We start from the raw sequence: 24469 nt of genomic DNA on the forward strand, positions 1-24469 counted from the left end.
TGTCGACTGCTGTGTATTTAACCATTTTAATGCATCAGAACTATAGTTTTTTAAAAAATCGCTTCAGCAAATGGGCAATCCTTACCAGAATTAATTGCTAAAACGTCCTAGGTTTCCCACTTCTGTTTCCTGCAATCAGTAGCTCTCATTCTGCTTCACTACGCAGGCTGGCATTCTGATCTCCTCCAGTGAAAGATGCTTGTTTTAAAACAAAATCCTACAGAAACTGCATTTTCCACCGAAGGAAAGAGCTCTTGTCTTATTGGTGAAATTTCTCGTGATCTTATTCTAGGTTTTGGACCAGGGGCGCAGCAGTTGCTTACTGATCCATTTCAGGGGATTCGAAAACCGGTGAGCCCAGCTGCTGCCACTGCTGCTCAGGTAAGGGAAGGAGCCGGCTCACTTCACTTTGAGAGTGGAAGTACAATGCTAAAACCATTCAGTTTGTGATCTAGAGCAGGTGTCTCCAACCTTGGCTAGACTTGTGGACTTCAACTCCCAGAATTCCTCAGCCAGCTTTGCATTGGAACTCTGGGAGTTGAAGTCCACAAGTCTTAAAGTAGCCAAGTTGGAGACCCCTGCTCTAGAGGAAACACTTCCATCCAACTGAGTATAATGTTGTATTTTCAATGTGAAAACACTGCAGCTAAAATGTTCCTCCTGAATTTATATACAGAATAATTTGCCATGACTTTCCTAATTCTGGAGGTCAGAGCATTTTGCTCTGGGAGGCCAATGTTTTAGAAAATGCTGGGAGGAGTGGAATGTCAAAATGCACACACCAATAACCATTTTTCCTGATTATTTAAGAGGATGATGACAATGGGGAAAACCTCATTTAATGGGATCCAAGAAATGGGAAGCAATGGGAAAAGGATAACCTACTTTAGAATAGAATATGTAGTGACTTGTTTACCTATTTAGAGACTGTATTTGATAGTATTCACAGTGCCACAGCTCTGAGAAGGTTTAATTTAACCTATGCACATGGGGTCTTCCTTATGTAGAGGCAAATCCTCCAATGCACCAGATGAAGGTATTGCAGGAGAAACAGTGAGTGGTGTGCCTACTTTGTAATAGAAAATTGTGAAGTAGCCAAAATCCGAAGGCATTAAAGACCAATAGACCGTAGTAGTGAAATGCCACTTTGGTTCAGGTCTTGGCTGATTGAAGCCTCCTTGATTTCAGATGAATCCTCTTGAGTTGCAGCAAGCTGCCTTAGAAGGTCTCTCTCTCCCACATGACTCAGCTATGCAAATGCCAAATTTCTACCAACCAGGTTTTGGCAAACTACAGATGGATAAAAACCGAGACGGCTTCAGGAACCGGTGAGTTCAAATTTCAGGCTGGAAGTTGGAAATGCTAGACAAATGTCAAACTGCCTGCCCACCTGCCTCAGTTTCTCCACTTTCAAAGTCAAGGGAAGCAAGAGGAGAAATCTGCTATTCCTTGCTGGGGAACCTTCAGCCAGGATTTTATTTCCTTGCAGGCCAAGAAAGATGTTCTAACGTGAATTTCTGTTTGATAGGCAGCCGCGCATGACTCAGTCTCCTGCCTCTCTGGGGCTCCGAGGAAATGCCTCTTCTCCTCCGACCACTGCTGCTTCCATCACTAGCATGGTCAGTGTCACACCGGCCATTGCAAAAATGTGGCAGCTTTTTGCTTTCAAGTTCTGTATGACAGATGCAAGATTTAAAAAAGGATGTAATTTGAAAAGTTCAAGCAAATAGAAGACAGATTTCCATAGTGTGATTGAGGGGAGAGGGCTGGCAGCATTTTTCAGTCTAATTCACCCTGATTATTTATGTTTTTCGTCTTAGATTATTATCATTGCATATGTTGGGCCCATAAACATAACCAAAACTGGTTATTTAGGGACAAATATATTAAATATTAATTGTTGGCTTATGCTTTTGCAGCTATCGCCTTCCTTTACTCCTACCTCAGTGATACGCAAGATGTATGAAAGCAAAGACAAGAGCAAAGATGAGCCCCATGCAGCCAAGTTGAAATCAAGTGAGAGAGAAGAAGGTCCGAGGACAACAGAAGGTAGGTTTGCTCAGATCTGTGTAAAGAGAAATGATTCCTGAAAGCCACTTCTAGAAAGTAAGAGCACAGATGAAACTCTTGACCACAGGTCTTCCTAAAGTTAAGAAGTTTCTGAAGGGGCTCTTGTCTAAGGGGAGAGCTTTTGGTAGCCTTGGCCATGGTTTCAAGATCCAGAGGGATTATGGGGACTAAGCAAATAACATCTCCAGACTTCCAGGAATGCTTTGGTATATTGGTAAATTATTCCTGGACTTGGGAACAAGAGTTATCACTCTGGCTGCTCCTCCAACAAGACAATTGTCCACACGCTAGATCTTCTTACAGCCTACTGTTTCATCCAAAGGATGAAAAAATCCTATGGGACAGCACAAAACTGCAGTTCTAGGCAAGGGAGGGTTGCAAGCACGCCTGGAGTCCTTGTGCTCTTGAGCTGGCCTCCCTCCTTCCTGTTTTCCCTTGACTTCCAAGGGAAAAGAAGATTTCTTCACTCTGAGAAGAGCCATTGCCCCTGATGGTTGAGCTCGACTTCTTTTGTGTTCCTCTGCAGAGAGTCTTTTGCTATCCAGGTCCACTGATCATGTCGATCAAGAGAACTCGCCCTCCGTAGCTCCCAAACTAGCATCCCTGCAGCGTTCCATGTGTCCCACCCCACTTTCTCAAGCCAACCGTTGCACCAAAGAGCAGGACTACAGGCCAAAGTCTTCTGGGAGGAAAACTCCTACAATGGCTTCTCCAGTTCCAGGGAACACTTTCCTCCGTCCAATCCACCAAGTTCCTCTGGTTCCGATGGTACGACCTGCTCATCAGTTGCCCCCAGGATTAGTCCAGAGGATGCTGGCACAAGGCATCCATCCACAGCACCTTCCTCCCCTGCTGCAAGCAGGTAAGCTCCAGCTTCACTCCTGGTTGAAGGGGCCTCGTTGACCCGTCAGCCCTGGTGCCCATCCTTTCTACATGGGGCGGTTCAGGCATTGCTGGAAGGCAGAAAGATTAGCACACATTTACACGCACGCACGCACGCACAGAGTCTTTTGATCTTACTGCAAGTTAGGAGTTTGTTTTCTCACAAGGGCAGTTACTGCATTTAGCCTTATATATTCTGTCATACCTGGAAATTGTGTGAGTTGTGAGGAGGGGCCCCCCGAGAGGCAGCAAGGTGAAAGTGCTAAGTGTGGAAGGTCCTTGCTTAAAAACAATACGATTCCATTCAACAGGTATGATTCCTCCTGGGGTTGACCTGTCTCACCTGCAGGGAGTACCTGCCCCCCTCCTTGGTCAACCATGCTACCCGTTAACCACAGCTGGCCACCCCCTCTTGAATCCTCGCTCAGCGACACCTTTGCAGCTGGCAATGATGCAGCAGCAACTACAGCGCTCAGGTAACGGGCCTCCCTTGGAGGAGTTCTAAATGTTCTTCTGGCCAAGGCCAATCATGCACCACCTTCATCCCAGATCTATAACACAAGGTGCTTGGCCTCTCTCTCTCTCTCTCTCTCTCTTTCAGGCGCCGGTACACAAGGATCTGCTGTCGGGGTGCAAACCACTCCTCCCCCTGTGTCCTCTCGGACTGGACTGCCTCACATGCACTCGCAGCTTGACCATCGTGCCACTGCCCAGCGAAGTAGCTCTCCCGTCGGCCTCGCAAAGTGGTTTGGTTCTGACGTCCTACAGCAGCCCCTCCCGTCCATGCCTTCCAAAGTGATCAGCGTGGATGAGCTGGAATACCGGCAGTGAAGAGCCTCGTTTTGGAGAGCAGGATCTGTGCTGCTTCTGACCGGAGCCGTCTCTCCTCAGGCAGCTGGCCTCTGCCGTGCTTCTCTCCTGTTTCTTTTGGGGTGCTTTGGTTTCAGCACTTGGTGCAGAGTTCTTTTTGGAGTGAGTAAAAGCACGTGTGGCGCCTGCCTTGCTTCCATGTCTACATCAAGATTGAAAGAATTTATTATAGACCGAATAGTGAACCCTGAAAAAACTTGGATGCGAGACAGTACCAGAAGAATTCTGGAAGCATCTTTTTTTGTTTGGTTTTTTCTTTTTTTGTAAAAATGTAGGAATGAAGTGCTGGTGACCTCTTGGGACAGAGGTGTCAGCCTTAAGGGTTCATCACTGGAAATTCTATGTACAGACCAATGTATGAACATCATTTTTGTATATATCCACGGGAGAGCTTTTTTGAACTTATACAGCTGTACATATAAGAGTAGCTAGTAAAAAGTTAAGCTTTAGTTTGTGTGCCTCTGGTTTGGATCTATTCACTGTACATGTGGGATGTGTATTAAAGGTGCCGCAGAAGTCAATTGTGCGTGAGCCAGGCTGACATGGCTTTGCCTCTTGTGTATCCCGCTCTTACTCCTCTACATTCTGTTCTAGGCCAGTCACAAAAGTGGGGAAAGGCCACTAGGGACATACGGTATATTTTTGCAGAGCAGAGGAAAAGAAATTACTGTGATGAGATCTTAAGCACCTGAAAAATGGGTTGCAAGATGCTGCTGCCCTTCATAACGGCACACAAATTTAGGTACCATAGACCTTGCACCTGACTGTCAACTCTGCTGCAGCGTGGTGCATCTTCAGTGTTGCTGTTCACTAGAAAGTCAGACATAGCTGCTACCCTTGAGTGTCTACAACTGCTAGCAGTTATAGCAATTTGTTCTCCCCTGCTGTGAAGTAACAGCCTTAAATCAGACACCTTCAGACCTCATCCTATCCAATCCTGAATTGTTTCACTTGGTGGCATGCTGTGTTAGCATTGGTGACCCAGATCACTTTCCATAAATGTCCTATAGATTGTGCCATGGCCTCTCTGTGGGCCATCAGTGACTGAACACTTGAAGATTCTGTAACATGAACTTAGTCAGCAGAAGTGGCCACAGGTGTGGCCCCTGTAAGATTGTTACATCACTTTTTTAAAATGAAAACTTCCCCAGGATTCTTTCTGTAAATAAAGTCAATTCTATGAGCTTTCTGACTCATTGTGTAAAGGGATATAGGGGCATGTTTACGAAATTTGGCTTCAGCAAAACGAAAACAAAGTTTCTCCAGTGCGCTGCTTAGGCAATCCAAAGGAATGGGTTGATTTCGGTCTGCTTGCCTAGAGACTGAGTTGAAGAAATTTGGCCCCGCCTCCTTTTTCACTCGGCTGATCAGTTTTTTTCAATTCAGTCTGCCTAGCAAGACGTAATCACATTTCTCGCCTCATTTATTCGATTTCCTCTTCCTTTGGATTTTCCTTGCGGGTAATTTTGTTGTGTGTTTATTAATCATTTCTTTCCAGGCTGTTTTTACTAAGCGCGCTGGTTTCCCTGGTCCGCTGGTTAGAACCGCCGCTACGAATTTCCCCTCTGGGGAGGAGGCATTTTTCTGGGCACAGCTGTCCGTTTTCGGGCCAGCCCTCCAGGTTTCACTACTGTGCGGCTGTGAGTTGGTGTGCCATTCTTGGGCTCCGCTTTGGCACGCTCAGAGGCTTGAGCCGCCATCCTCTAGTCATTTGCCGTTTGAATTCTGCGGGCACGGGCTATGTGAAAGCTGTCAAGCGCCCTCATTGGCTGATTGGCTGTTACCTTTGACTTGGCGCCAAGCACGCCGCTCTACTGTGCAGCTATTGGCTGTTTCCTTTGGCGCTAAACAAGCTGATCTGTTGCGTCGGCCATTTTGGTTGCAAGTTGGTCCTATTGCAAGCGAACCATCGAGCTGATCGGAAGCGTGATTGCGATCTCGCTCTGCACACTTGGTTCAAAACCTTTGCCGCAGATGCGGAAACCTTTGTTGGTATCTCACGTCAGCCTTCTTGAGCGCTAGGATCGCGGGGGGCCTGGTCAGGTTTGCCTGTCCCTTTACCTGTTTTGCCACTTGTGCCTTGCTAGTTATGGCGGAGCGATCCACCGGCTTGCCCTCCGGGGAAGGTATCTCCCCTGAGAGTTCCTCTTTAGCTGCTTCCCTGTCGCCCAGGGTAGGGAGCGCTACCACCAGGGCCGTCACTAATCCAGGGCCAAATCCAAATCGGCAGCTGCCGATAAAGGCGCGAAGGACAAACACCAGGCGTCGAGTAAGCATTACGCCAAAGGCCAGACAGTGCGGGATGCAGCCTCTCCCCCCCCCCCGGTCACCATTACAATTGGAGAGCCTACCCCCCTTGCCTACTCAAGGGTCCCCTTTGCGCACAACCAGGGATTGGTCCCCTGATAGCATCCACATGCAGCCCCTTTCGGCTGAGGATATGGCCTGCATCCGGGATCCACACTATGTGCTTCTGACTTGAGCGTGGCACCAAGTTCCCAAGCCAGACAATCCACCCCAGAAGGAAGGTGTGCTCCTCCTGAGGCAACCTTTACCCCCACTGCTGCAGGGCTCCGTGAGGAGGATGGTCAAATCATGAGCCTCCCAGGGAATTCAGGGACCTCATTTCTGCACCCATTTCCCAAGTGGTGGAATCCGAACTCCGCAGGAGGTTTAAAAGCACGAGAACTTCCTCCAGGTCTTCAGGGCCTGTTAGCGATCCTTCTCCTTTACCATCCGTCCATAGCAAGGACTTGCTTTTGGGTGATGAAGAAACAAGGGGATCAAGAATTGTCTGATGATGAGGGTGGTCCCCAGGACACTGCCCTTCCTGGTGGCTTATTCAGGCTGGCTCTGTTTAAATCTTTTACTATTCAAAGCCAGAGCCACAGCTAACATGGGCAACAAGGGAGCCCCAGTTGAACCGTCTTTGGGCCTTGATTCCACGGAACATCTGTTCGCAGAACCGGTTCAGGAACAGGAAGTCATTCCTTCACCTAAGTTGTTTTATATGTGATTCAGAGGCAGTGGGCTCAACCAGCGGCTGTTCCCCCGCCAAGTAACAATGACAAATGCCTGTTTGGCCCAGGTCCGGACCTGGAGGGGCTCCTCCAGTTGCTGTCTGTGGATTCGCCCGTAGCAGCCTTGACTTCCCCTGCCATTGTCCCTTGAAGTCTGAGGACCGCAAGGCGGAACAGACATTCCGCAAGACACATCAGGCGGCCTCATGGGTGATTAGGGCAGCCATGGCTGCATCCTTTTTCAATAGGACATTGCTAGTTTGGCTTAGACAATTGCAGGTTAGATTGGCCCCTGAGGACATCCGTCTCCACCAGGATATCAACAAACTGGTGGCGGCCTTAGAATTCTCTGCTGTTGCCACATTGGCCGCAGCCAAATTTGCCTCCAGAGCTATGGCTACTACTGCACCTCCCGCCGTTTGCTTTGGCTTTGCCACTGGCAAGCCGATCTGCATTCAAAATGGCATTTAGCTTCTTCCCCCTTTAAATGGGGGAAGCTCTTTGGTGAGACCTTAGATCCCATTCTCATTGAGAATCAGGATAAGAGAAAGGTTCTTCCCTCAGTCCAACACCAAGCAGATTGTAGGGCTCAACCTTATTTCCGTAGGCAGCCCTTTCGGGGGGACTTGGGGTCGGCTGGACCCAAGTATCCCAAAACCTACTATCAGGGCCCTGATAGAACCCAGGACAGGTCTGGGTTTAGAGATAGATCAAGACAACAACAACAGCCCCAGCAACAACAGCCGCAGCCCCAATCCCGCCGTGGAAACCGAGGAGCCGGTTATCGACCTTTCCGTCGGTACCGCTGACTCCCAGGTTGGTATTCCCAACCTGGCGTCTCAAACACTTCATCCACTGATGTGGACAGTCAACTTCGGACGCTTGGGTTCTTCAAACAGTGGGGATTGGCCTCACTCTAGAGTTTCTTTCCACTCCCCCAAGAAGGTTCGTCAGGTGCACAATTCCGAGGTGCAGGCTCATGAGAACTCTCATGGATGCCAAGATTCAACACCTGCTGGACATTTGCGCCATCGAACCAGTCCCACCCGATCAGGAACGGAGCGGGTTCTACTCCATCCTGTTTCTAGTGCCCAAGAACTCGGAGGAGTGGAGGGCGATACTAGATCTCAAGAGGCTGAACATGTACCTGGCGTACAAGCGTTTCAAAATGCAGTCATTGCAAACCATCTTGGGCTGCGTTTGCCAGGGAGACTACCTAACATCGGTAGACATCAAAGAGGCATATCTTCACGTGCCCGACACTCACACCGGAAGTTCCTTCACTTCTTGTACACAGGGCGCCATTTTCAATATCGAGCCTTGCTGTTTGGGCTTTCGTCGGCCCCAAGGACATTTACTAAGCTGTTGGCCACGGTGATGGCGCATCTCAGATCCCGCCCCATCAGACTTCAAGCCTATCTCGATGATGTCCTGATCCAATCCGCACCGCCAAAGCAGGCACGTCGGGATCTTCGAGCGACAATTTGGTCGCTGCATATCCACGGCTTCATGGTAAATATGGACAAAAGTCAATTGATTTCAGCCACATCCCTGACACTGCTCAATGTCAGGTGTCCCTGTCACCCAACCGTTGCACCAGCATTCAAGCTCCAGTGACCCAGGTACGGACCCAGAGGTCAGTACACCTATCACTGCTATACACATTACTTGGGAAGCTGATCTCATGCATAGGGATTGTTCCATGGGCCCGACTCCATGCCTGCCATCTCCAATGCTTCCTCCTCCCACATCAGAGGGGACACAGGGGCGTCCCGGACATCACAGTGCGACTGTCCTCCAAGGTGATCCGATCTCTCTACTGGTGGAACTCCTCCACTTTGCTGAAGGGTTGTCTGTTCAGAGAGCCAGATCGGATCACAATCACGACCGATGCCAGCTTATATGGTTGGGGCGCTCACACTCAAGAGCAAGTAGCCCAGGGACATTGGAGCCCCCAGGACTTGACAAACAACATCAACTGGCTAGAGCTTTGGGCCATTCATCTGGCCCTCCAAGAGTTCAGGGACCTGCTGGCGGGGCGGCACGTGTTGATCCTCATGGACAATGTAGTCGCCAAAGCACACATCAACCACCAGGGGGGCATGTATTCCAAGAGCCCGATGCTAGAGGCACAGGCACTGTGCTTGTGGGTGGAGTCCCATCTGTTATCCTTCAGGGCGGATCACATTTCTGGCTCAGCGGAATGGTACAGGCGGATTGGCTGAGTCGCAAGACTGGATCAGGCGGAGTGGAGACTCCACCCGGATTTGTTCCAGGAGATGACTCACAGGTTCGGCATGCCAATACTGGACCTCTTTGCGTCCCCCACCAACACCCACCTACCTCGTTTCTTCAGCCGATTCCGGACTCCCGGGGCAGAAGGGATTGACACCCTCCGGTGCCCCTGGCCACGGGGACTGCTATATGCGTTCCCGCCCCTTCCGCTGATCCCAGGGTAATTCGCAAGATCTTGATGGAACAGGCAGAGGTGCTGATGGTGACACCACACTGGCCCCGCAGAACCTGGTTCGTCGATCTGACCAGTCTGTCCGTCACCCCACCCTGGAGGATCCCGGACAACAGGTTAGTTCTCACCCAAGGGGCCCTCCTACACCTGGACCCTCAGTGGCTCCAATTGGCCGTTTGGCCATTGAAGGGGACATACTGAAATGGGACAACTTTTTAGAGTGGGTCATCCGTACCATCCAGGCTGCCAGATGACCATCCACTACGCAGGTTTACAACGCGATGTGATCAGCCTTCTGTAGGTGGTGCCACCCCCTGGGGATTGCCCCGAGATCGGCTTCGCTCCCTCAAGTCCTGGAATTCCTCCAGGACGGCCAGGACAGGGGGCTGGCCCCAAACACCCTACGAAGACAGATGACGGCACTTGCCACGGAGGCGCAGGTCGTTCACTGACACACCATCCCAGGGTTCAATCCTTTCTGAGAGGTGCTGCCAACCTCAGACCCCCAACGGTTCATCGTTATCCGTTGTGGGAACTTCCAGTTGTACTTGAAGCCCTGACATCTGCACTGTTTGAACCACTCCATTCCATTAGTCTACGCCTACTGACTCTGAAAGTAGCCTTTCTTGTAGTGATAACCTCGGCTCGGAAAATCTCAGAGCTAGCAGCCCTATCAGTGTGCAGCGACATCTGTATTTTCCACCCAAACAGAGTGGTCCTGCGCCTTGATCCTTCCTTCCTCACGAAGATCAACTCCTGGTTCCATTGGGCCCAGGAGTTGGTGTTACCTGACTTTTGCCCCTGTCCGACACACTCCCGCGAATGGAAATGGCATCATCTCGACATACGACGAGCCCTTCGACGCTACATCAAGCGCACAGCGTCTTTCCGGTGTTCAGAAGCGCTCTTTGTGGCCTTCCTTCCAGGTTCCATGGGCCAGAAAGTTTCATCCACCATGATTGGAAGATGGCTGAAGGCCTGCATCGCCAAGGCCTATGAGGTACAGAGCCGCCCACCACCCCGACACATCACGGCCCACTCAGTGCGCAGCGCAGCCATGACTACAGCCTGGGCCACACAAGCCTCTGTCGAGGAAATTTGTAGGGTGGCAACATGGTCATCTCCCTCGCCCTTCGTCAGGCACTACAAGTTATACAGCTATGCTTCAGCCGAAGCTGCCTTCGGACGCCGGGTTTTGCAGTCAGTTCACTCGTACACCGGATCCCTGGACCGGACTTCTATCCACCCTTAGGTCAGTATGCTTAGGCATATCCCATTCTACGTTCCCGTTAAGGTGCGCGGCTGCGCTAGCACGCAGGTGGCAAGAAAACACCGCGCAGCAGTTTTCAACTGCCGCGCAGTGATTTCTATTGCCACAGGCTTTGGAAGCTGGGGAGGTCCTTTGCAGGCAGCTAGAACGGGCCGCCTGCAAAGGACTTCCCCAGACTTGCTTTGAGGAGCACGGGGCGACTGAGGCTAGTTGTGAAGCCCCAAAGCCCCCACCGCCACCGGAAGAACTGCTGCCACCTCCTCCTCCTCTAACAGGCAGCACTGCCGGATTTGCCGCCCGGCGCTGCGGCTGAGATGAAGCCGGCAAAGCTCCAGCCGGCATCTCCGCGCGTGGCAGCGGCGCCTCCCCTCTGCTCGGAGCACCTGAGCTCAGCGCTGGGTTACCCCTGCCTGCCCCCTCCTCCTCCTCCGCCGTGCTTTTGAAGAGCCATGAGGCTGCGGGAGACAGTAGGAAGGCGGGGAGGGAGCAGGGGGAAAAAAAGCCTCATGGTTCTTCAAAAGCACGGAGGAGGAGGAGCGGGCACGGGTTACCCAGCGCTGAGCTCAGGAGCAAATCTGGTGGTGCTGTTGGAGGAGGAGGAGGTAGCAGCAGTTATTCTGGTGGCAACTCGTCGGCAACTTCAGCAGCAGCCCTGCCCACAATGAAGAAAGCAGAGATGGAGCAGATCCACGCAGATGACGTCGCTGCAACATGACTGGAGGAGGAATTCTGGGAGTTGAAGTCCACAAGTGTTAAAGCTGTCAGGTTTGAAGAGCTCTGCATTTTTTTTCTAGGGGTGGAAGGGTCTTGTAACTTGACAGCTTTAAGACTTCCATGCTTCAAATGCCAGAGTTCCTGAGCCAACAGGACTGGAGGAGAAATTCTGGGAGTTGAAGTCCACAAATCTTAAAGCTGTCAGGTTTGAAGACCCCTGGGGTTTTTTTCCCCTAAAGGGTTAGGGGTGCAAGGGTCTTGTAACTTGACAGCTTTAAGAGTTGCGTGCTTCAAATGCCAGAGTTTCTGAGCCAACATTTTGGTTGCTAAGCAGGAGCGTTGTTAAGTGATACTGATATTATATAACACTTTGAATTAAGCGGGTACCTTGAAGAAACATAACTTTGAGTTTCAAATAATACTGATTTCGTTGTTGTCTTAGGTGACATCTGTGAAAAAAATTCGGGTGCTCAGGCATGAAAATGTGCCGCTCAAACACTATACTTTTCTGCTCACATCGAAAAAAAATTAGAGGGAACATTGATCCCATTCCTTTGGATTCTCTAAGCAGCACACAGGAGAATGACTGTTGTACTTACCTGAACGGTCGTTCTCTGTGTGCTGCGTGGAAATCCAACCCCAGCCATACATGAGTCGGCCCAGGGTCAAAGGCGGCTAATGGGTTTCAAGTTAGGAGGGCATTCCATGTGCTTTCATCTCTCGAAACAGCCATGCCTTCCATTGAAAAAAAAACTGATCAGCCGAGTGAAAAAGGAAGCGTGGCCACGTTTATTCAATTCAGTCTCTAGGCAAGCAGACCGAAATTAACCCATTCCTTTGGATTCTCACGCAGCGCACCAAGAACGACCGTTCAGGTAAGTACCACGGTCATTCCCATGAGAAATTCCAAGATTCATTGTGAAATATCCAACTTTTATCAGGAAAAACTCAAAATTCTTGATTTCAGAACTCTGCAATAAGTATCTTGTTTAGAAAAAAGGGTTTTTTAACATTTGTTAAAAAAAAAAGTTTGTATTTGATGGTGCCTTTCTAAGCCCAAGTATGGAAGTATGTGTTTGCTGCTTTTGGGAATTACTTGAGGTTGTGTTGCTGATAATGAATCAAAAGCTTCATGATTTTTCCCCTGCAATGAAGAGAGTGAAGGTTGAGTTTTATCTCTAGAACAATTCAATTTTTTTTACTACCGTTCTGTGGGTGTGCCTTGGTGGGCGTGGCAAGGGATGTATACTTCAAATTCCCCATTCCCACGCCACTCGGGGGCCAGCCAGAGGTGGCATTTGCCGGCTCTCAGAACTACTCAAACTTTCCACTACCAGTTCTCCAGAGCCTGTCAGAACCTGCTGGATTCCCCCCCTGGGCGCATCTGGCCCACGGGGTGCTTAGATATGGTCCGCAAGTCCAGCCTGGAAATACCAAAGGAATGGCCCGTGGTGCCTCTGCCAGTGAAAATGGAGCTGGGGGGGGGGAATGCACATGCCCCCCCTCCATGGCTCCATTTTTGCTGGCAGAGGGCTATCAAAACAAACTAAAAACAAAATGAGGAATGTTTCCCCTTTTGCATTTGAGCATGCAAGAAGAGGCAGGAAAGGAGAACGAGAAAGACAAAGAAAAAGGATGGGAAGAGAACAAAGAAGGAAAAATAAGGAAAGAGGGAAGGAAGGATAGAATGGGAGTGAGGGAGGGTCTCAGGAAAGTCCTGCTTTAGCACTTGGCCGCTACAGGTGCCCCGACAGGAGTTCTGTGTCACACCCACCATGGCCATCATGGCCACGCCCCCCTGGCCCTCCAAGATCAAACAACCTTGATAACACCTCTTAATAACACCTCTGCTCTAGAAGATTGTGATGTGAGAAAACACACAAGAGCCCCAGAGATCAGAATCAAATTTTACCATAATTCAAAAGCAGCTTCTGTGGACCTCAGCCTTCCATTTCACCCCGAACCTCATAAATTTGGAAATCACAAGGAGTTTCTTTCAAGAAGCGTATCTTGAATAGGTCATTCTAGGAGAAGTCCATCTTGGAAGCACTCGGGCATCAGATTGTGGAGATTTTACATTGATTTGCCCTTGGAAATTTCACAAAACATGTGAAAGCCACTTCCAGCGCTGTATGATCTCCGCTGCTGCATTCTGCACTAATGGGGATTTCTGAGCATGTGTCAATGGCATCCCTACATGGAGCACCTTGCGCTAGATTGCAAGGAGGTTACCGCAGGGACATCTTGCTCTCTGTAAGCCTGCAGCTGCTCCACCCACCCATTCCGCAGAGCCTGAGTCCCGGAGGACCCTTCCTCAACCGTAGAGCCGATTGGAAATCTTTAAATGCCATTTTGCAGGGTTGCAGGTTGTCTCATCCCATCCAAGCCAACGGCTTCCACTTGCCTTGGCAGCATCTCCAAAGTGGGCACTTAGTGTATTGACAGTGATGGTGAATAACAACTCTCAGCAGCCTTATGTAAGCATTAAGCAGCTAGTGGGGAGAATCCAGAACTCCACAAAGGAGTGAGTGACCAGGTGGTCCCTTCTCCCTTCCCTGCACCCACCAATTGGGATCAGATGCTCACAATCCCAAACCCTCATAGGTGGTTCGAATGTTATCATAGTGGCCAGTATCAAGGAGTAGGAAAAGGTACAGTAGGACCAGGAGATGCGTAACATCCCCCTGCATCCCCCAATGGCTGTTGGCCAGATTGATCTTTCCATCCCATCTCTGGGTCCAGGTAATCCCCTTTTTCTTAGCTGCCCTCCCTACAGCCGCCTCCTGAAAGACAAAGTTGGAGACCAGGCAAGTCATGAAGTATGGGCGGCTCTAGGGAGACCTTCTTAAGGCAGGGTATCCTTCAAGGTTTCTGGCATCAGCCCATCTCACAATGCGGGGATTGGTATGGGATGAGGGATGAAATGGGCTAATTAAGTGCTTTGGTCAGATTGATGGAATAATTTGAACATGTGATTTCACCTGCAAGGCATGTAATGGGCTGGTTACTTAAGCTCTTCCAATACAATCCCTACTGTTGCATCTTCCCAAGAAAGGGAAAAAGGTCAGCCCCTCTTATGTGGGCCAGGAAACCAATTCCATAGGAACGTTACAGCTACTTAATATCCCCCCCCCCAACATCAATATTCATGAGAGATTCATGGGAAGGGTTTGCCTGAGCCGTTTCCACATTTCTTGATTCTACGCTTAATCAGGAATTTTGCAGGGTCGTTCATTTGAAGCTAATCTTCCAGGAATGAGAATGCGTCCAGATACCAATAATATTGGTAGGATTAAGAGTGCAAGGAAACAATTAAAAGGTAATCTGCAAATTTCAACATATCCTAAACTGCACCTAGCTCTCTTGTTTCTTTAGCTAGCCATTCCATCCTATTCTTCAGCCCCCTCCAAGTTGGTGGAAGTGAGACTGCGAAGCCATATTGCAGGGCTAAAGAACCAAGACCTAACGCAGCAACCACTTCAATGCCTTGCTTCAAAGCCAGGGAAACCTTCCCCCTGACTGCTGCCCAAAGGACTTTCTGGTCTCTGACCACTTATCTTGTTTTGACGGCTTAAATTTGATTCTGATCTCTGAGGCTCTTGAGTGTTTTCTCACATTACAATGTTCATTACAATTGCACGAAGCATCCTCCCCCCTGAAATTAGTCCATTTTCTTTTTCTAGCTGTCTTGAAGTTTTTTGCAATTCTATTAGATTACAAAAATGTTTTTAACCTATAATTTTAAAATAGATCTAACAATCTTAAGATGTTTAGGTTTCTAAGTATATTTCTCAGGCATCTTTCTATTTTCTGAGAACTGAATATTTGGATCAAGACTGATCATTTATTTTCTTGGGTTTCATTTCAATTTCTCACCGAGACTTAACTTCATTTGTCATTCGCCATTTGCCTCACTCTCTGGGAGTTCTTAAAAAAAACCAATCAAGGTAACGCTAAGGCAACTCACTGGTTTTCCACAGTGGCAGAGGGCATGTGGACAAATGAGGGCAATTCAGTTCCACTGGAGTATTTGTATCTTAAGTGATCTTTCACAGGAACACCAACCAATCAGTCCTTTTTTAGATCATCTTGGTCTATTTCGGTTAAGAGTGTTCAAGGGGCTTTTCCCCCTTCGTATTTGGATAAAATGTGTAAGAAAGTCAATGCTGGTGAACTGCTAGACTTGGTGAAACTTCTGATGATCCGTTGTAGTAATTCTTTGTAATCCAGAAATATTTGATCTTCTTTTCAGCAATTTCTTTCAAATCACCTTTTTTTAGGGAGACTGATTTTCTTGATATCAACTGCAAGTTTGCAGAATCTTAACATGCTCAAAGAATTAAATGACAATTTGCCTATTTTCAAGCATCACCTAAGCCCTTTTGACAAGAACATCCTCTCTGAGCTTTTGCCTGTAGATTTTATTTACATCAGTAACAAGGACAGGACCATCACTTTTGTATACAAATTCACAAGTGATAATGGGGGAAGGTTTTACATTTGCATCCTAATTTACATTGGCAGCATAAAAGCTCCATTGACTGAACTGTTCCTAGGGCAAAAATGTGGATTCAATTAAACTGCATTCAAAGCCACACGTTTGCAATGCTCTCCTGCCCACCTCAGGAAAAAGATTTTAATCAGTCCACAAATTTCCCCCGTTGTGTTCGCATCCACATTTGGCAGGCCAGGAAGTTCCATAGTTAGTCTTTTTTTAAAGGAATCACGATTGATGGGCCAGAGGGATTTTTTTGATTTTATTTCTTGACTATCTGAATGACATCTTCATCCTCCATCGTATGATCTTTTCCCACTTTCTGAGGGTTGTGCTTGACGGACGAGCCCCACACAAGAGCACTGGAAGGAAAGAGAGTTAGCACAGAGTTAATGGCATGGATTTGTTATTGCGTTAATCTTATATTTTAATCAAGTAACTTCCTTCATAGATTAGGGGAATGTGGTAGATAAGCTTGATTTATCTTGACTTAAGTAAAGCATTTGGATGGATGGATGGATGGATGGATGGATGGATGGATGGATGGATAGATAGCTTGGCTTTCAATACCTTCTCCTGCATCACAATTGGTCTAAGGCTCTCTGGGCAGCAGCTGCCCCCTCTGACACTGAACACCTCCCCACTCATCCCAAGCAGGACTACAGCTCCCACCTCTACTATAATCCTAATGTGGCAGAACATTTCATGCCCATATAAGCCTTACCAGCCCCCGGCGGACACATCATGGACAGATGTCACTGTCCTCTTCAGACACGATGGATGAACATCATCAATACTAAAGAAACTGAATTGCAGACCATACTTACTATTTGAAATCTTTAATTAGGTTTTTATGAATCTTCATGCAGAAATCCTCCACGGTGGTCCGAGAGTCAGGCAGGACCACTGGAGAAGTATAATCTGGGAGCTGCCCTTTGGGTTTAGTGTAACTGCAATTAAACATAATGAAACATTCCTTTATCAAGCATTTATGCCTTCAGACAAGCCCCCTTTCTAATCAAGATTACTCTTTACAATTATTATTACAAATAGAGGTTAACCCAAAGCGTACCCCAACAAGAATGGCCCCTCTACCAGAATAATTTCCACCTGACAACTACATGTCAGCGAAAAAGATTTGAGCTGGTCTTCTCTATGACACATCCATTTTCTATATATAAATAAGTGCTGGAGCATGTCCTCCATCTTATGAAAAAAAATCATTCTGAGTCCTAAAAATATCATGGACCTTTTACAGAACAGAATTGAATGATTCCAACGCAAACTTTTTTTTTCTGACTACAATCCTGCATATCTGAAAAACTGCTGAAATTTTGGCCCCCAGAGAATTACCAGGAACTTTGAGGGTCAAGAGAACACAGTTGAGGTTTCAGAGTTGAGGGGAAATTGGCACTAGGGAACGTTTTTAAAGGAACTGGAATGGCAGAGATTTTGAGAACTTACATCCGCACAAGTTTAAGGTAATCCCAGATTTTCTCCAGCAGGTCATCAAAATTCCACCGATGATGAGCAGAGATGGGAACGCAGTGGGGCACTTTGTAAATTATATCTAGTTCCTCAATGGAGATTTGATCAATTTTGTTCAACACATAAATGCACGGGATGTAAACTCTGCAAGGATGAAGAAGTGAGCAAAAGATGTAAGAGACAGGGGTCCTTCCTATCTTCTATCTTGAGAGCTAGGAGACTTCCAATTCTAGGTAGTTACAATAACCAGGTTGGTAGAGCAAGAGATTATGCCTGTAAGTTACATCCAGCCTATTTACTATAGTCCTACTAACCAATCAGCTGTTAGGAAACCAAGAGAGGCCCCTGCGACTTTCACCGCAGGGAAGGCCCCTTTGAGCTTAGAACAAAAGAGCAAAAAAGCTGCCGTGCTGTAAGATACCCCCGTTCTCTGCCGTGCAACAAGAGAACTCGCCCCCAGACCCACCCTTCTTTACCAGCCCATGAAAACTACCTGTTTCCTTCAACCACATCAATGAGGTCATCGGCAGTCACGTCGCTCCTCAGGGTGATATCAGCATTGTGGATCTTATATTCTGCCAAAATGCTCTTCACAGTTTCGATATCCAGCTCACTCTGCGGACACTGATCAAACAGAATATGATGATACACAGACCCTTTCAGATCAGGACTGAAGCACATGGACTGGTAGGCTTAGCCCTATGGCAGGAAGGGCTTAATGAGCTTCACACACCAGGACAGGAGTTGGCCACAGCACACCCAGGTAGCAGGAGTGCTAAACAGACGTCACAGTAGCTAACCTGGAGCGGAAGGTCTCCTTAGAAGCCCTTCGCAGAACCCTAAAAGAGTGTCCTGACCAAAGAGAAGCGCCTGCTTCTCTTCCCATCTCACTGCTGTCATGACTGAACGAAACTCTTGAGCTCTACTTCAAGGGGAGTCCTTGCTGGGACTCCGGGACTGTTGCCACAGATCCCTTCACAGATAGCAAATGGCCACAAGCACAAATTTATCACGTAAGATTTCTTATGCACAGCAAGGTAGGAAACATCCTACCCGTACCTCTACTTACTGTGGCCGTGAGGTTAATGCCTCCTTTGTCCTTTTTCTTAAAGCCAATATTGGGAGGTTTGCTGTTCAAACGTATCCCGAAACCCTCCAGCTCACTTTCAATTATCTTCTTATGTCCCAAAGGTTTCAGAACATCCAGAACAATCAAGATGAGATTGCAGGTTCGGGCAACTGAAAAAAAACCAAGCACACGTCTCTTCTCTTCTCTTTGCCAGCCAGTCCCTTTTGCCCTGGGACCACCAGCACTCACCTGCAATGACCTGGCGACCTCTGCCTTTCCCATCTTTGGCACCCTCAATAATTCCTGGTAAATCAAGAAGCTGCAAAGTTTGTGGAAAAACAAATAAGAAAAGAGAGATGTAGAGAAGCCAGACACCACACCTTAACCAGCTGTTAACCTGTTTCCCTCTGTCCTGTGAGACTTCAGCCATGCTTTGCTGACCATCAGAATTTCTGGCCATCTCCTCCCACTGATCCTTTCAGCCTCCATTGCATTATTCTACACCCAGGATTGGATTCCAAAATTCTACTCTACAACCTCACTGCAACAATGTGAAAGAGCATGTTGAAATCCTAGCTAATTATCTGCTTTGGAAATAATCTGGGAGCAAATGGAAAGTAATTCTGTTCTACTATTGTCAAAAGCAAATCATCTTGGATGGATTGATGATCTGGAGATGATCTTCAATATTTTTGGAATACCATGAAAAGACTAAGAACCTGAAGCTGTTAAAAATGAATTTGACATATGTATCTGACGAATGTACATGAACAAACCAAGCAAGGGACAAATATTGATTAAACCCATTGAAAAACAACAATACTTCCCACCATTCCTGTTAACTTTTTCCATCCAGGGTTTTCATCTTGGCTACTTTCTTCTGGACAACATTGTTTATTAATGTCTTGTATAAAATGCAGTCTCAGAACTGGCCACACTATTCCGACCACAGCAGAAGAGAGGAATAATTTTTTTTTAAAAAAATTGCTGACAGTTTGAATTTTCAATATTTCTGCATGTGACCTGTTCACAACATGTCCTAAAACTAGATAAAGAACATAGTTAAAGACATGAGACTAAAAATTCTATTTGTTCATTGATTTATTGAGGAAAATGATCCAAAGCTACATATTGGTGTGTGGCAAACATATGCAAACCTCTAGGATTATCAATTCATTTGAAGAGGAAATTAGAGTCAGGTGTTTCAATCAATGGGATGATAGTGAAGTATAAGAGGGAGAAATCCTGCCTTATCTAAAGAACAGAATTCTGGATATTCACTATAAAAGTCTGATCTCCATACAGGGATGTCATTGCTTGAATATAAGAGATTTCTGAGGACCTTCAAAAACAGTTGATACTCGACAGGTGGGTAAAGATTAAGAAACTATTTCCAAACGTTTTGGACTCCGACAGTTTACTGTTAGGCGGATTGTGTGTACAAAATCTCTACTCTCCAAAAACAACACTGCTCCATCCACAGTTTGTGAAAACTATATGAATAACACAAAAGACTGTTGGAAGAATTTCTGTGCACGGACGAGACTAAAACAGAATGTTCTGCCTTGAATGAAAAGTATTACATTGAGCAAGGCAAGCGCTGCATTCCAGCATAAGAATTTTATCTCATCTGTGAAATATGGTGGTAAAGGTATTGTACTTTGGGCCTATTCTGCTGCTTTTGGACCAGGAAGGCGTACCATCATTGATGGAACAATTAATTCCAAATTGTACCAGTAAATTCTAAATGAAAACATCTGCCGTGAATTGAAGCGCAAGAGAAAGTGGGTCACGCAGGAAGGCAGTGATCCAAAACACGGTCACAGGACCAAATAATGCTTTAAGCAGAAGTTGAGGTTTTGAAATGGCCAAGTCAAAGTGCTGACCTTTAGTCTTATGGAAGTGTTATGGGAGGTCCTGAAGGTGGGCAACTTACATGAGGAAGCCCAGTGGCATCCCTGAGCTGAAGCTCTTCTGTAAGGAGAAAGGGGCTCCAGTTCCTCCAAGATGATGTACAAGACTGGACAAAAATTATCAGATACATTCAGTTGCAATTATTGCTGCCCAAGGGGGGCACAGGAGCTCCTGAAATCAAAGGGTCACATATTTTTGCCACATACAAATACATAGCTTTGGATCATTTTTTCCAATAAATCAACAAACAAGTACAATATTTTAAATTCATTTACTTGCATTCTCTTTATCTAGTTTGGGACTTGTGTGGACAACAGATCATGTTTTAGGTCATATTTATCAGCAATATTGAACATTTAAAAGGGTACACAAGCTGATGTACCCCGTTCTTGTTTTACCATCTTCTCTTAGCAGTAATGCTGAAACCCGAGTTTCCCTTCCTTTTATACTGACAGAAGAGCCCTAAACCTAAGTTCCTTTTGCACTGGAACTTTCTGTGATATTGCACCCATCTTCTATCTAGAACATCCCTTATAATTCATAGCTCAGTGGAAAGTTCCTTATGCATCAGAATGGTTTCCTAGTCTGCATGCAGAACCTACCAATGGATCATGTGACCTGATCTATTCCTTCCAGTCCTTATTGGCAACCTCTGCATTCTGTCTACCTCTTGTAACTCCAGGGATCACACTATGTATGGGGGAAAGTGATCTCCTCCCTTCACAGATTCAATTAAAAACTCACTAGATCATGTTTGAAAGGCTCTCTGTTTCTCAGAGATACTGCTTGCAATTCTGTTTGGAAACATACCCTACAGATGATGCCAAACAGTTCTGGCCGATACTGGACAGTCAGCTTAGTTTACAGGTGTGGAATTTTGGAATCATCTTTCTACCTATTTGTCAAACATGCTTTATCGTTGTCTTTAAGATCAGCTAAAGTTGGCTTCATAGTTCATGAAAAATCAGAGAGCTATAAGTTGCCTACCTTGCAATACACCACTGTCTGGCTTACATACCTAGAAAGCAAGTTCCTAGAATTGTCAATCAGCAAAGAAAGCTATTCGACAGTTATGATATATGCATCTCTACTGCTCTGGACTTGCTAAGGATACGCACACTTCTGTGTGAAATAAACAGGCATGTACAGGCACAAGCCTTGGTTTCATAGGCCTCACCTGTATTTTGGCTCCTTTGTAACGGATCACTCCTGGAACTGTGGTTAGAGTTGTAAACTCGTATGCGGCTACTTCTGAGTAAACACCAGCAAGATTGCTCAGCAGAGTAGATTTCCCCACCGAAGGGAAGCCCACAAAACCAATCCGGGCATCGCCAGTCTTCGCCACATCAAAACCTACCAAGTGATCATTAATTCAGAGTAACCGATTAGGCCCCAGAAAGCCTCTAGCAGAAAAGTCAAAGCAGAGAAACTGTGCCACCTTGGCATCATCTCGGGCAAGAGGAAGGCCCACAGCTGTCCCTCCCTCCAGCAATCGAGGGCCCACTTCTCAAATCTATCCCCAAAGGACAGCCTGGTCCTGAGCTGCTGAAGCAAGAAGAGAAGTATAATAACCAAATTGTTTAAAATTCTACACCCTTCACTTACGTTTTTCAAATAAACCAACAGGAACGGGCTCAATTCAGTTTACGCGTGTTACTACAATTTATACTAGCAAAAGGCTGACAATTTCACACTTCAGCTGACAATAGAATTGTGTGGACATGACACACCTGAATCTGAATGTATTTACATGTGGACACAATGGACATTTTGACACATTCAACTGAGAAGGGAAGAATTGGCTGCTCCGTAGAGGCCGTTATTCCCTATAATACCAATAGACAGGCCACCAACTACTTCGATTTCGGTTTAGTCTCTTTTTACCAATAGAGAGATTGATATTTGGGACTGTTAGAGACACGGTCAGCCCACCTCACACAACTGGGCTTGCTTTCTGTTTCTTTTAGATCTGGGGGCCACACAGGGGCCACGTGGCTGATTCTGCCCCGGTTACCCCAAAGGGCCCTGGAAGAGCATTCCCACCCCTGCTCCTTCCTTCTGGAAGGGCCCACGCACCTTCTCCAGTTCCGCTCCCTCCGCCTCCTTTTGGGGTGATCAGCTCTCGACGCAGCTTGGCCAGGCGGGCTTTCAACAGCCCCAAGTGGTGGGCCGTGGCTTTGTTCTTTTGGGTGCGGGCCATCTGGAAAAGGGGGACGGGGGGCATCAGGGTCAGCGGGCAACCGGTGGGCTGGGCACCGATGTCGCGCGGCTGCTGGCCCAGAAGCCGGAGGGTCTGGGTTCTAGTTCTGCGTTGGGCACGACAGCCGGCTGAGGGGTTTGGGGACCGTTCGCTGCCTCGAGGTGATCCTCAAAGGAGGGACGGAGACCTCGTCGTCGTCGTCGTCGCCGCCGCTTCGGCCTTTTTTGCGGCTCCCCGAACGCATCCTCCGCCCTGCCTCGTTGACCGACATCTTCAGCGGCGTCCCCCGGATCCCCGTTGCTGACAGGCCCGGAGGCCGCAGGGCCCTTCGGGACGCCTGGCCGGGAGCCCCCGGGGCGGCGAAGAAGAGCTGAGGGGGCTCTCCGTCGCCTCCGCCCTGCCCACATCTGGCCGGTAGACTGCACCTGTGCGGAAGGTTCCACCGCCACGCCACGGCTCCCCCTCCCCCCCTCCCAGGAGCCAGCAGCCCGTCGCTCCCCCGTTACCTCCGCCTCGATCTCGGCGATCTTGGCCAACGTCGTAGCCATGGCGGCGGCGGCGGCAGCGGCGGCGGCGACTCCTCAGAAATGGGTCCCCTCAGGCTGCAGCCGCGCAGGCGCAGAAGTCAACTCGCGCGGGGCTTCCGACAAAAGCCCTGCGGGGGCGGAGCAAAAAAAGAACGAGAATTGACACGCCGGCCTTGCGCGCGACTTCTCCGCGCTCCTCCCCTGACGGAGGGCGGGAAAGTGCCGTAGAGCGTGGTTGCCAGAGCGGCACTCGTCCGTCCAGAGCCTTCCTCCTCCGCTACTTGTGGGCGCCCCCTGGAGACGAGAGCCGCGGCGGCCACCGCCGTCTCACTCCGCTGCTTCGTCTTGCTCGGTGTCTTTTTCCAGCGAAAAATGGGGCAGGCGCCCCCCCCCCCCCCCGCGATACGCCACTGCAGTTCCCGTACGGCCGAAGCATGGGGGGCGCCGTGCAGGTTTGGGGCACGGAGGACCCTCGCCAAGTGTCCCATCTCCCCGCCAGCACGATCCTGCGCTGCGCTGCCGCTGGAGCCCCCCTCGGGCCGGGGACGGAGGGTGCCTCATCGGCAGGCAGAATTCAGGTTCTGCTGCGCAGTCTCCGCCAACCGCGTGTCTCGGGTCAACCCGACGAGTGAGGCCGGCTCCGTGTGTGTGAAGCCAGAAAACTGGCCCCGGGCTGGCTTCCCCAGAGGCGGAGGGTGTCCCGCCACCTTCTAGAGGGGGAGCAGTTTGGGGCCCGCTGACCCCGGGGCTACAAACCCGTCCCCGGTGCTGCAAGGGGGAAGGAGGAGAGTGGACGTAGTGCCAGTCGGCTCGTGCCCGACGGGGACATCTGGTGTCAACGCCCTCATCGGTTATCTGCGCTTTTGGGGCTGCAACATCGGCTCCCAGATCCAGCTCCCACCTGCCAAGAGCACCAAGGCCCATGTTGCTGGGCAGTTGGCCTCCAGGAGGGGGCATCAGCAGAGGGCAAAGGAGAGGGATCTGCTGGAATGCCTTGGTGACTGCTCAGTGCAGGTTTTCCCAGGTCTCCCAAACCCAGACTAAGCAGGAGGCCTCAGCCGCCTTCCCTCCAAACACTGAAGTCCCATCTCCACATTCATCTCATAAACGGATCGTGGTGTTCAAGTGGGGGGCAAAACTTCCCTCCTTCCCTGGAACAAAAAGGAGCAACCCAGAAGAAGTGGGCTTTCAAGGAAACCTGGAAAACGTTTCCAGCATGGGAGAAAGTTGCTTCTGCCAGCTGCCTTAGTCCAGTGACTTTAGGATGTTGTTTTGAAAATGGACCTTGCTATTCATGAGTGAACCCTTTATATACATAAAGCAGCATATTTTAAACAAAATAGTTTAAATCCTACTTATTTCAGAGGCACACAATAAATGAAGAACGCTAATTAATAAGCTTACAATTCTGGGAAGGATGGAAAAAAAGCATCTTTTAAGTTTTCCAGCTACTTTGGATGTCACTTGACTGTTCAATTCTCTG

The 24469-nt window shown here is 48.3% G+C and overlaps 2 protein-coding genes across 5 annotated transcripts in view; one reads left to right on the forward strand and one right to left on the reverse strand.

Annotated features, from left to right (window-relative positions):
* Positions 1-5005, forward strand: part of EIF4ENIF1 (eukaryotic translation initiation factor 4E nuclear import factor 1) — a 30992-nt gene extending 25987 nt beyond the window's left edge. For all 4 annotated transcript variants that reach the window (XM_081966591.1, XM_081966594.1, XM_081966593.1 and 1 more), the window contains 7 exons: positions 293-381; positions 1189-1328; positions 1529-1619; positions 1920-2049; positions 2597-2932; positions 3264-3428; positions 3554-5005. In XM_081966591.1, coding sequence (XP_081822717.1) covers positions 293-381; positions 1189-1328; positions 1529-1619; positions 1920-2049; positions 2597-2932; positions 3264-3428; positions 3554-3783 — 1181 coding nt within the window. In that variant the 3' untranslated portion in view covers positions 3784-5005. The remainder of the gene's footprint in view (positions 1-292; positions 382-1188; positions 1329-1528; positions 1620-1919; positions 2050-2596; positions 2933-3263; positions 3429-3553) is intronic.
* Positions 5006-15699: 10694 nt separating this feature from the next.
* DRG1 (developmentally regulated GTP binding protein 1) lies at positions 15700-23128 on the reverse strand. The gene is made up of 9 exons (XM_081966263.1): positions 22966-23128; positions 22336-22459; positions 21437-21612; positions 18595-18664; positions 18346-18515; positions 17770-17900; positions 17253-17420; positions 16616-16738; positions 15700-16150 (listed from the first exon to the last, which is right to left on the reverse strand). The coding sequence occupies exons 1-9, from the start codon at positions 23005-23007 to the stop codon at positions 16051-16053; spliced, it is 1104 nt and encodes a 367-aa protein (XP_081822389.1). The 5' UTR covers positions 23008-23128; the 3' UTR covers positions 15700-16050.
* Positions 23129-24469: the final 1341 nt, after the last annotated feature.

Source organism: Natrix helvetica (assembly GCF_964273705.1).
Source record: "Natrix helvetica genome assembly, chromosome: 14".
Classification (NCBI taxonomy): Eukaryota; Metazoa; Chordata; class Lepidosauria; order Squamata; family Natricidae; genus Natrix; species Natrix helvetica.

Coding starts and splice junctions, on each gene's coding strand:
- DRG1 (XM_081966263.1), bottom strand. CDS start 23,007: ATGGCTACGACGTTGGCCAAGATCGCCGAGATCGAGGCGGAG. Junction 18,516..18,594: donor AGGTCGCCAGGTCATTGCAG/GTGAGTGCTGGT, acceptor GTTTTTTTTCAG/TTGCCCGAACCTGCAATCTC. Junction 17,421..17,769: donor GATGTGGTTGAAGGAAACAG/GTAGTTTTCATG, acceptor TCATCCTTGCAG/AGTTTACATCCCGTGCATTT.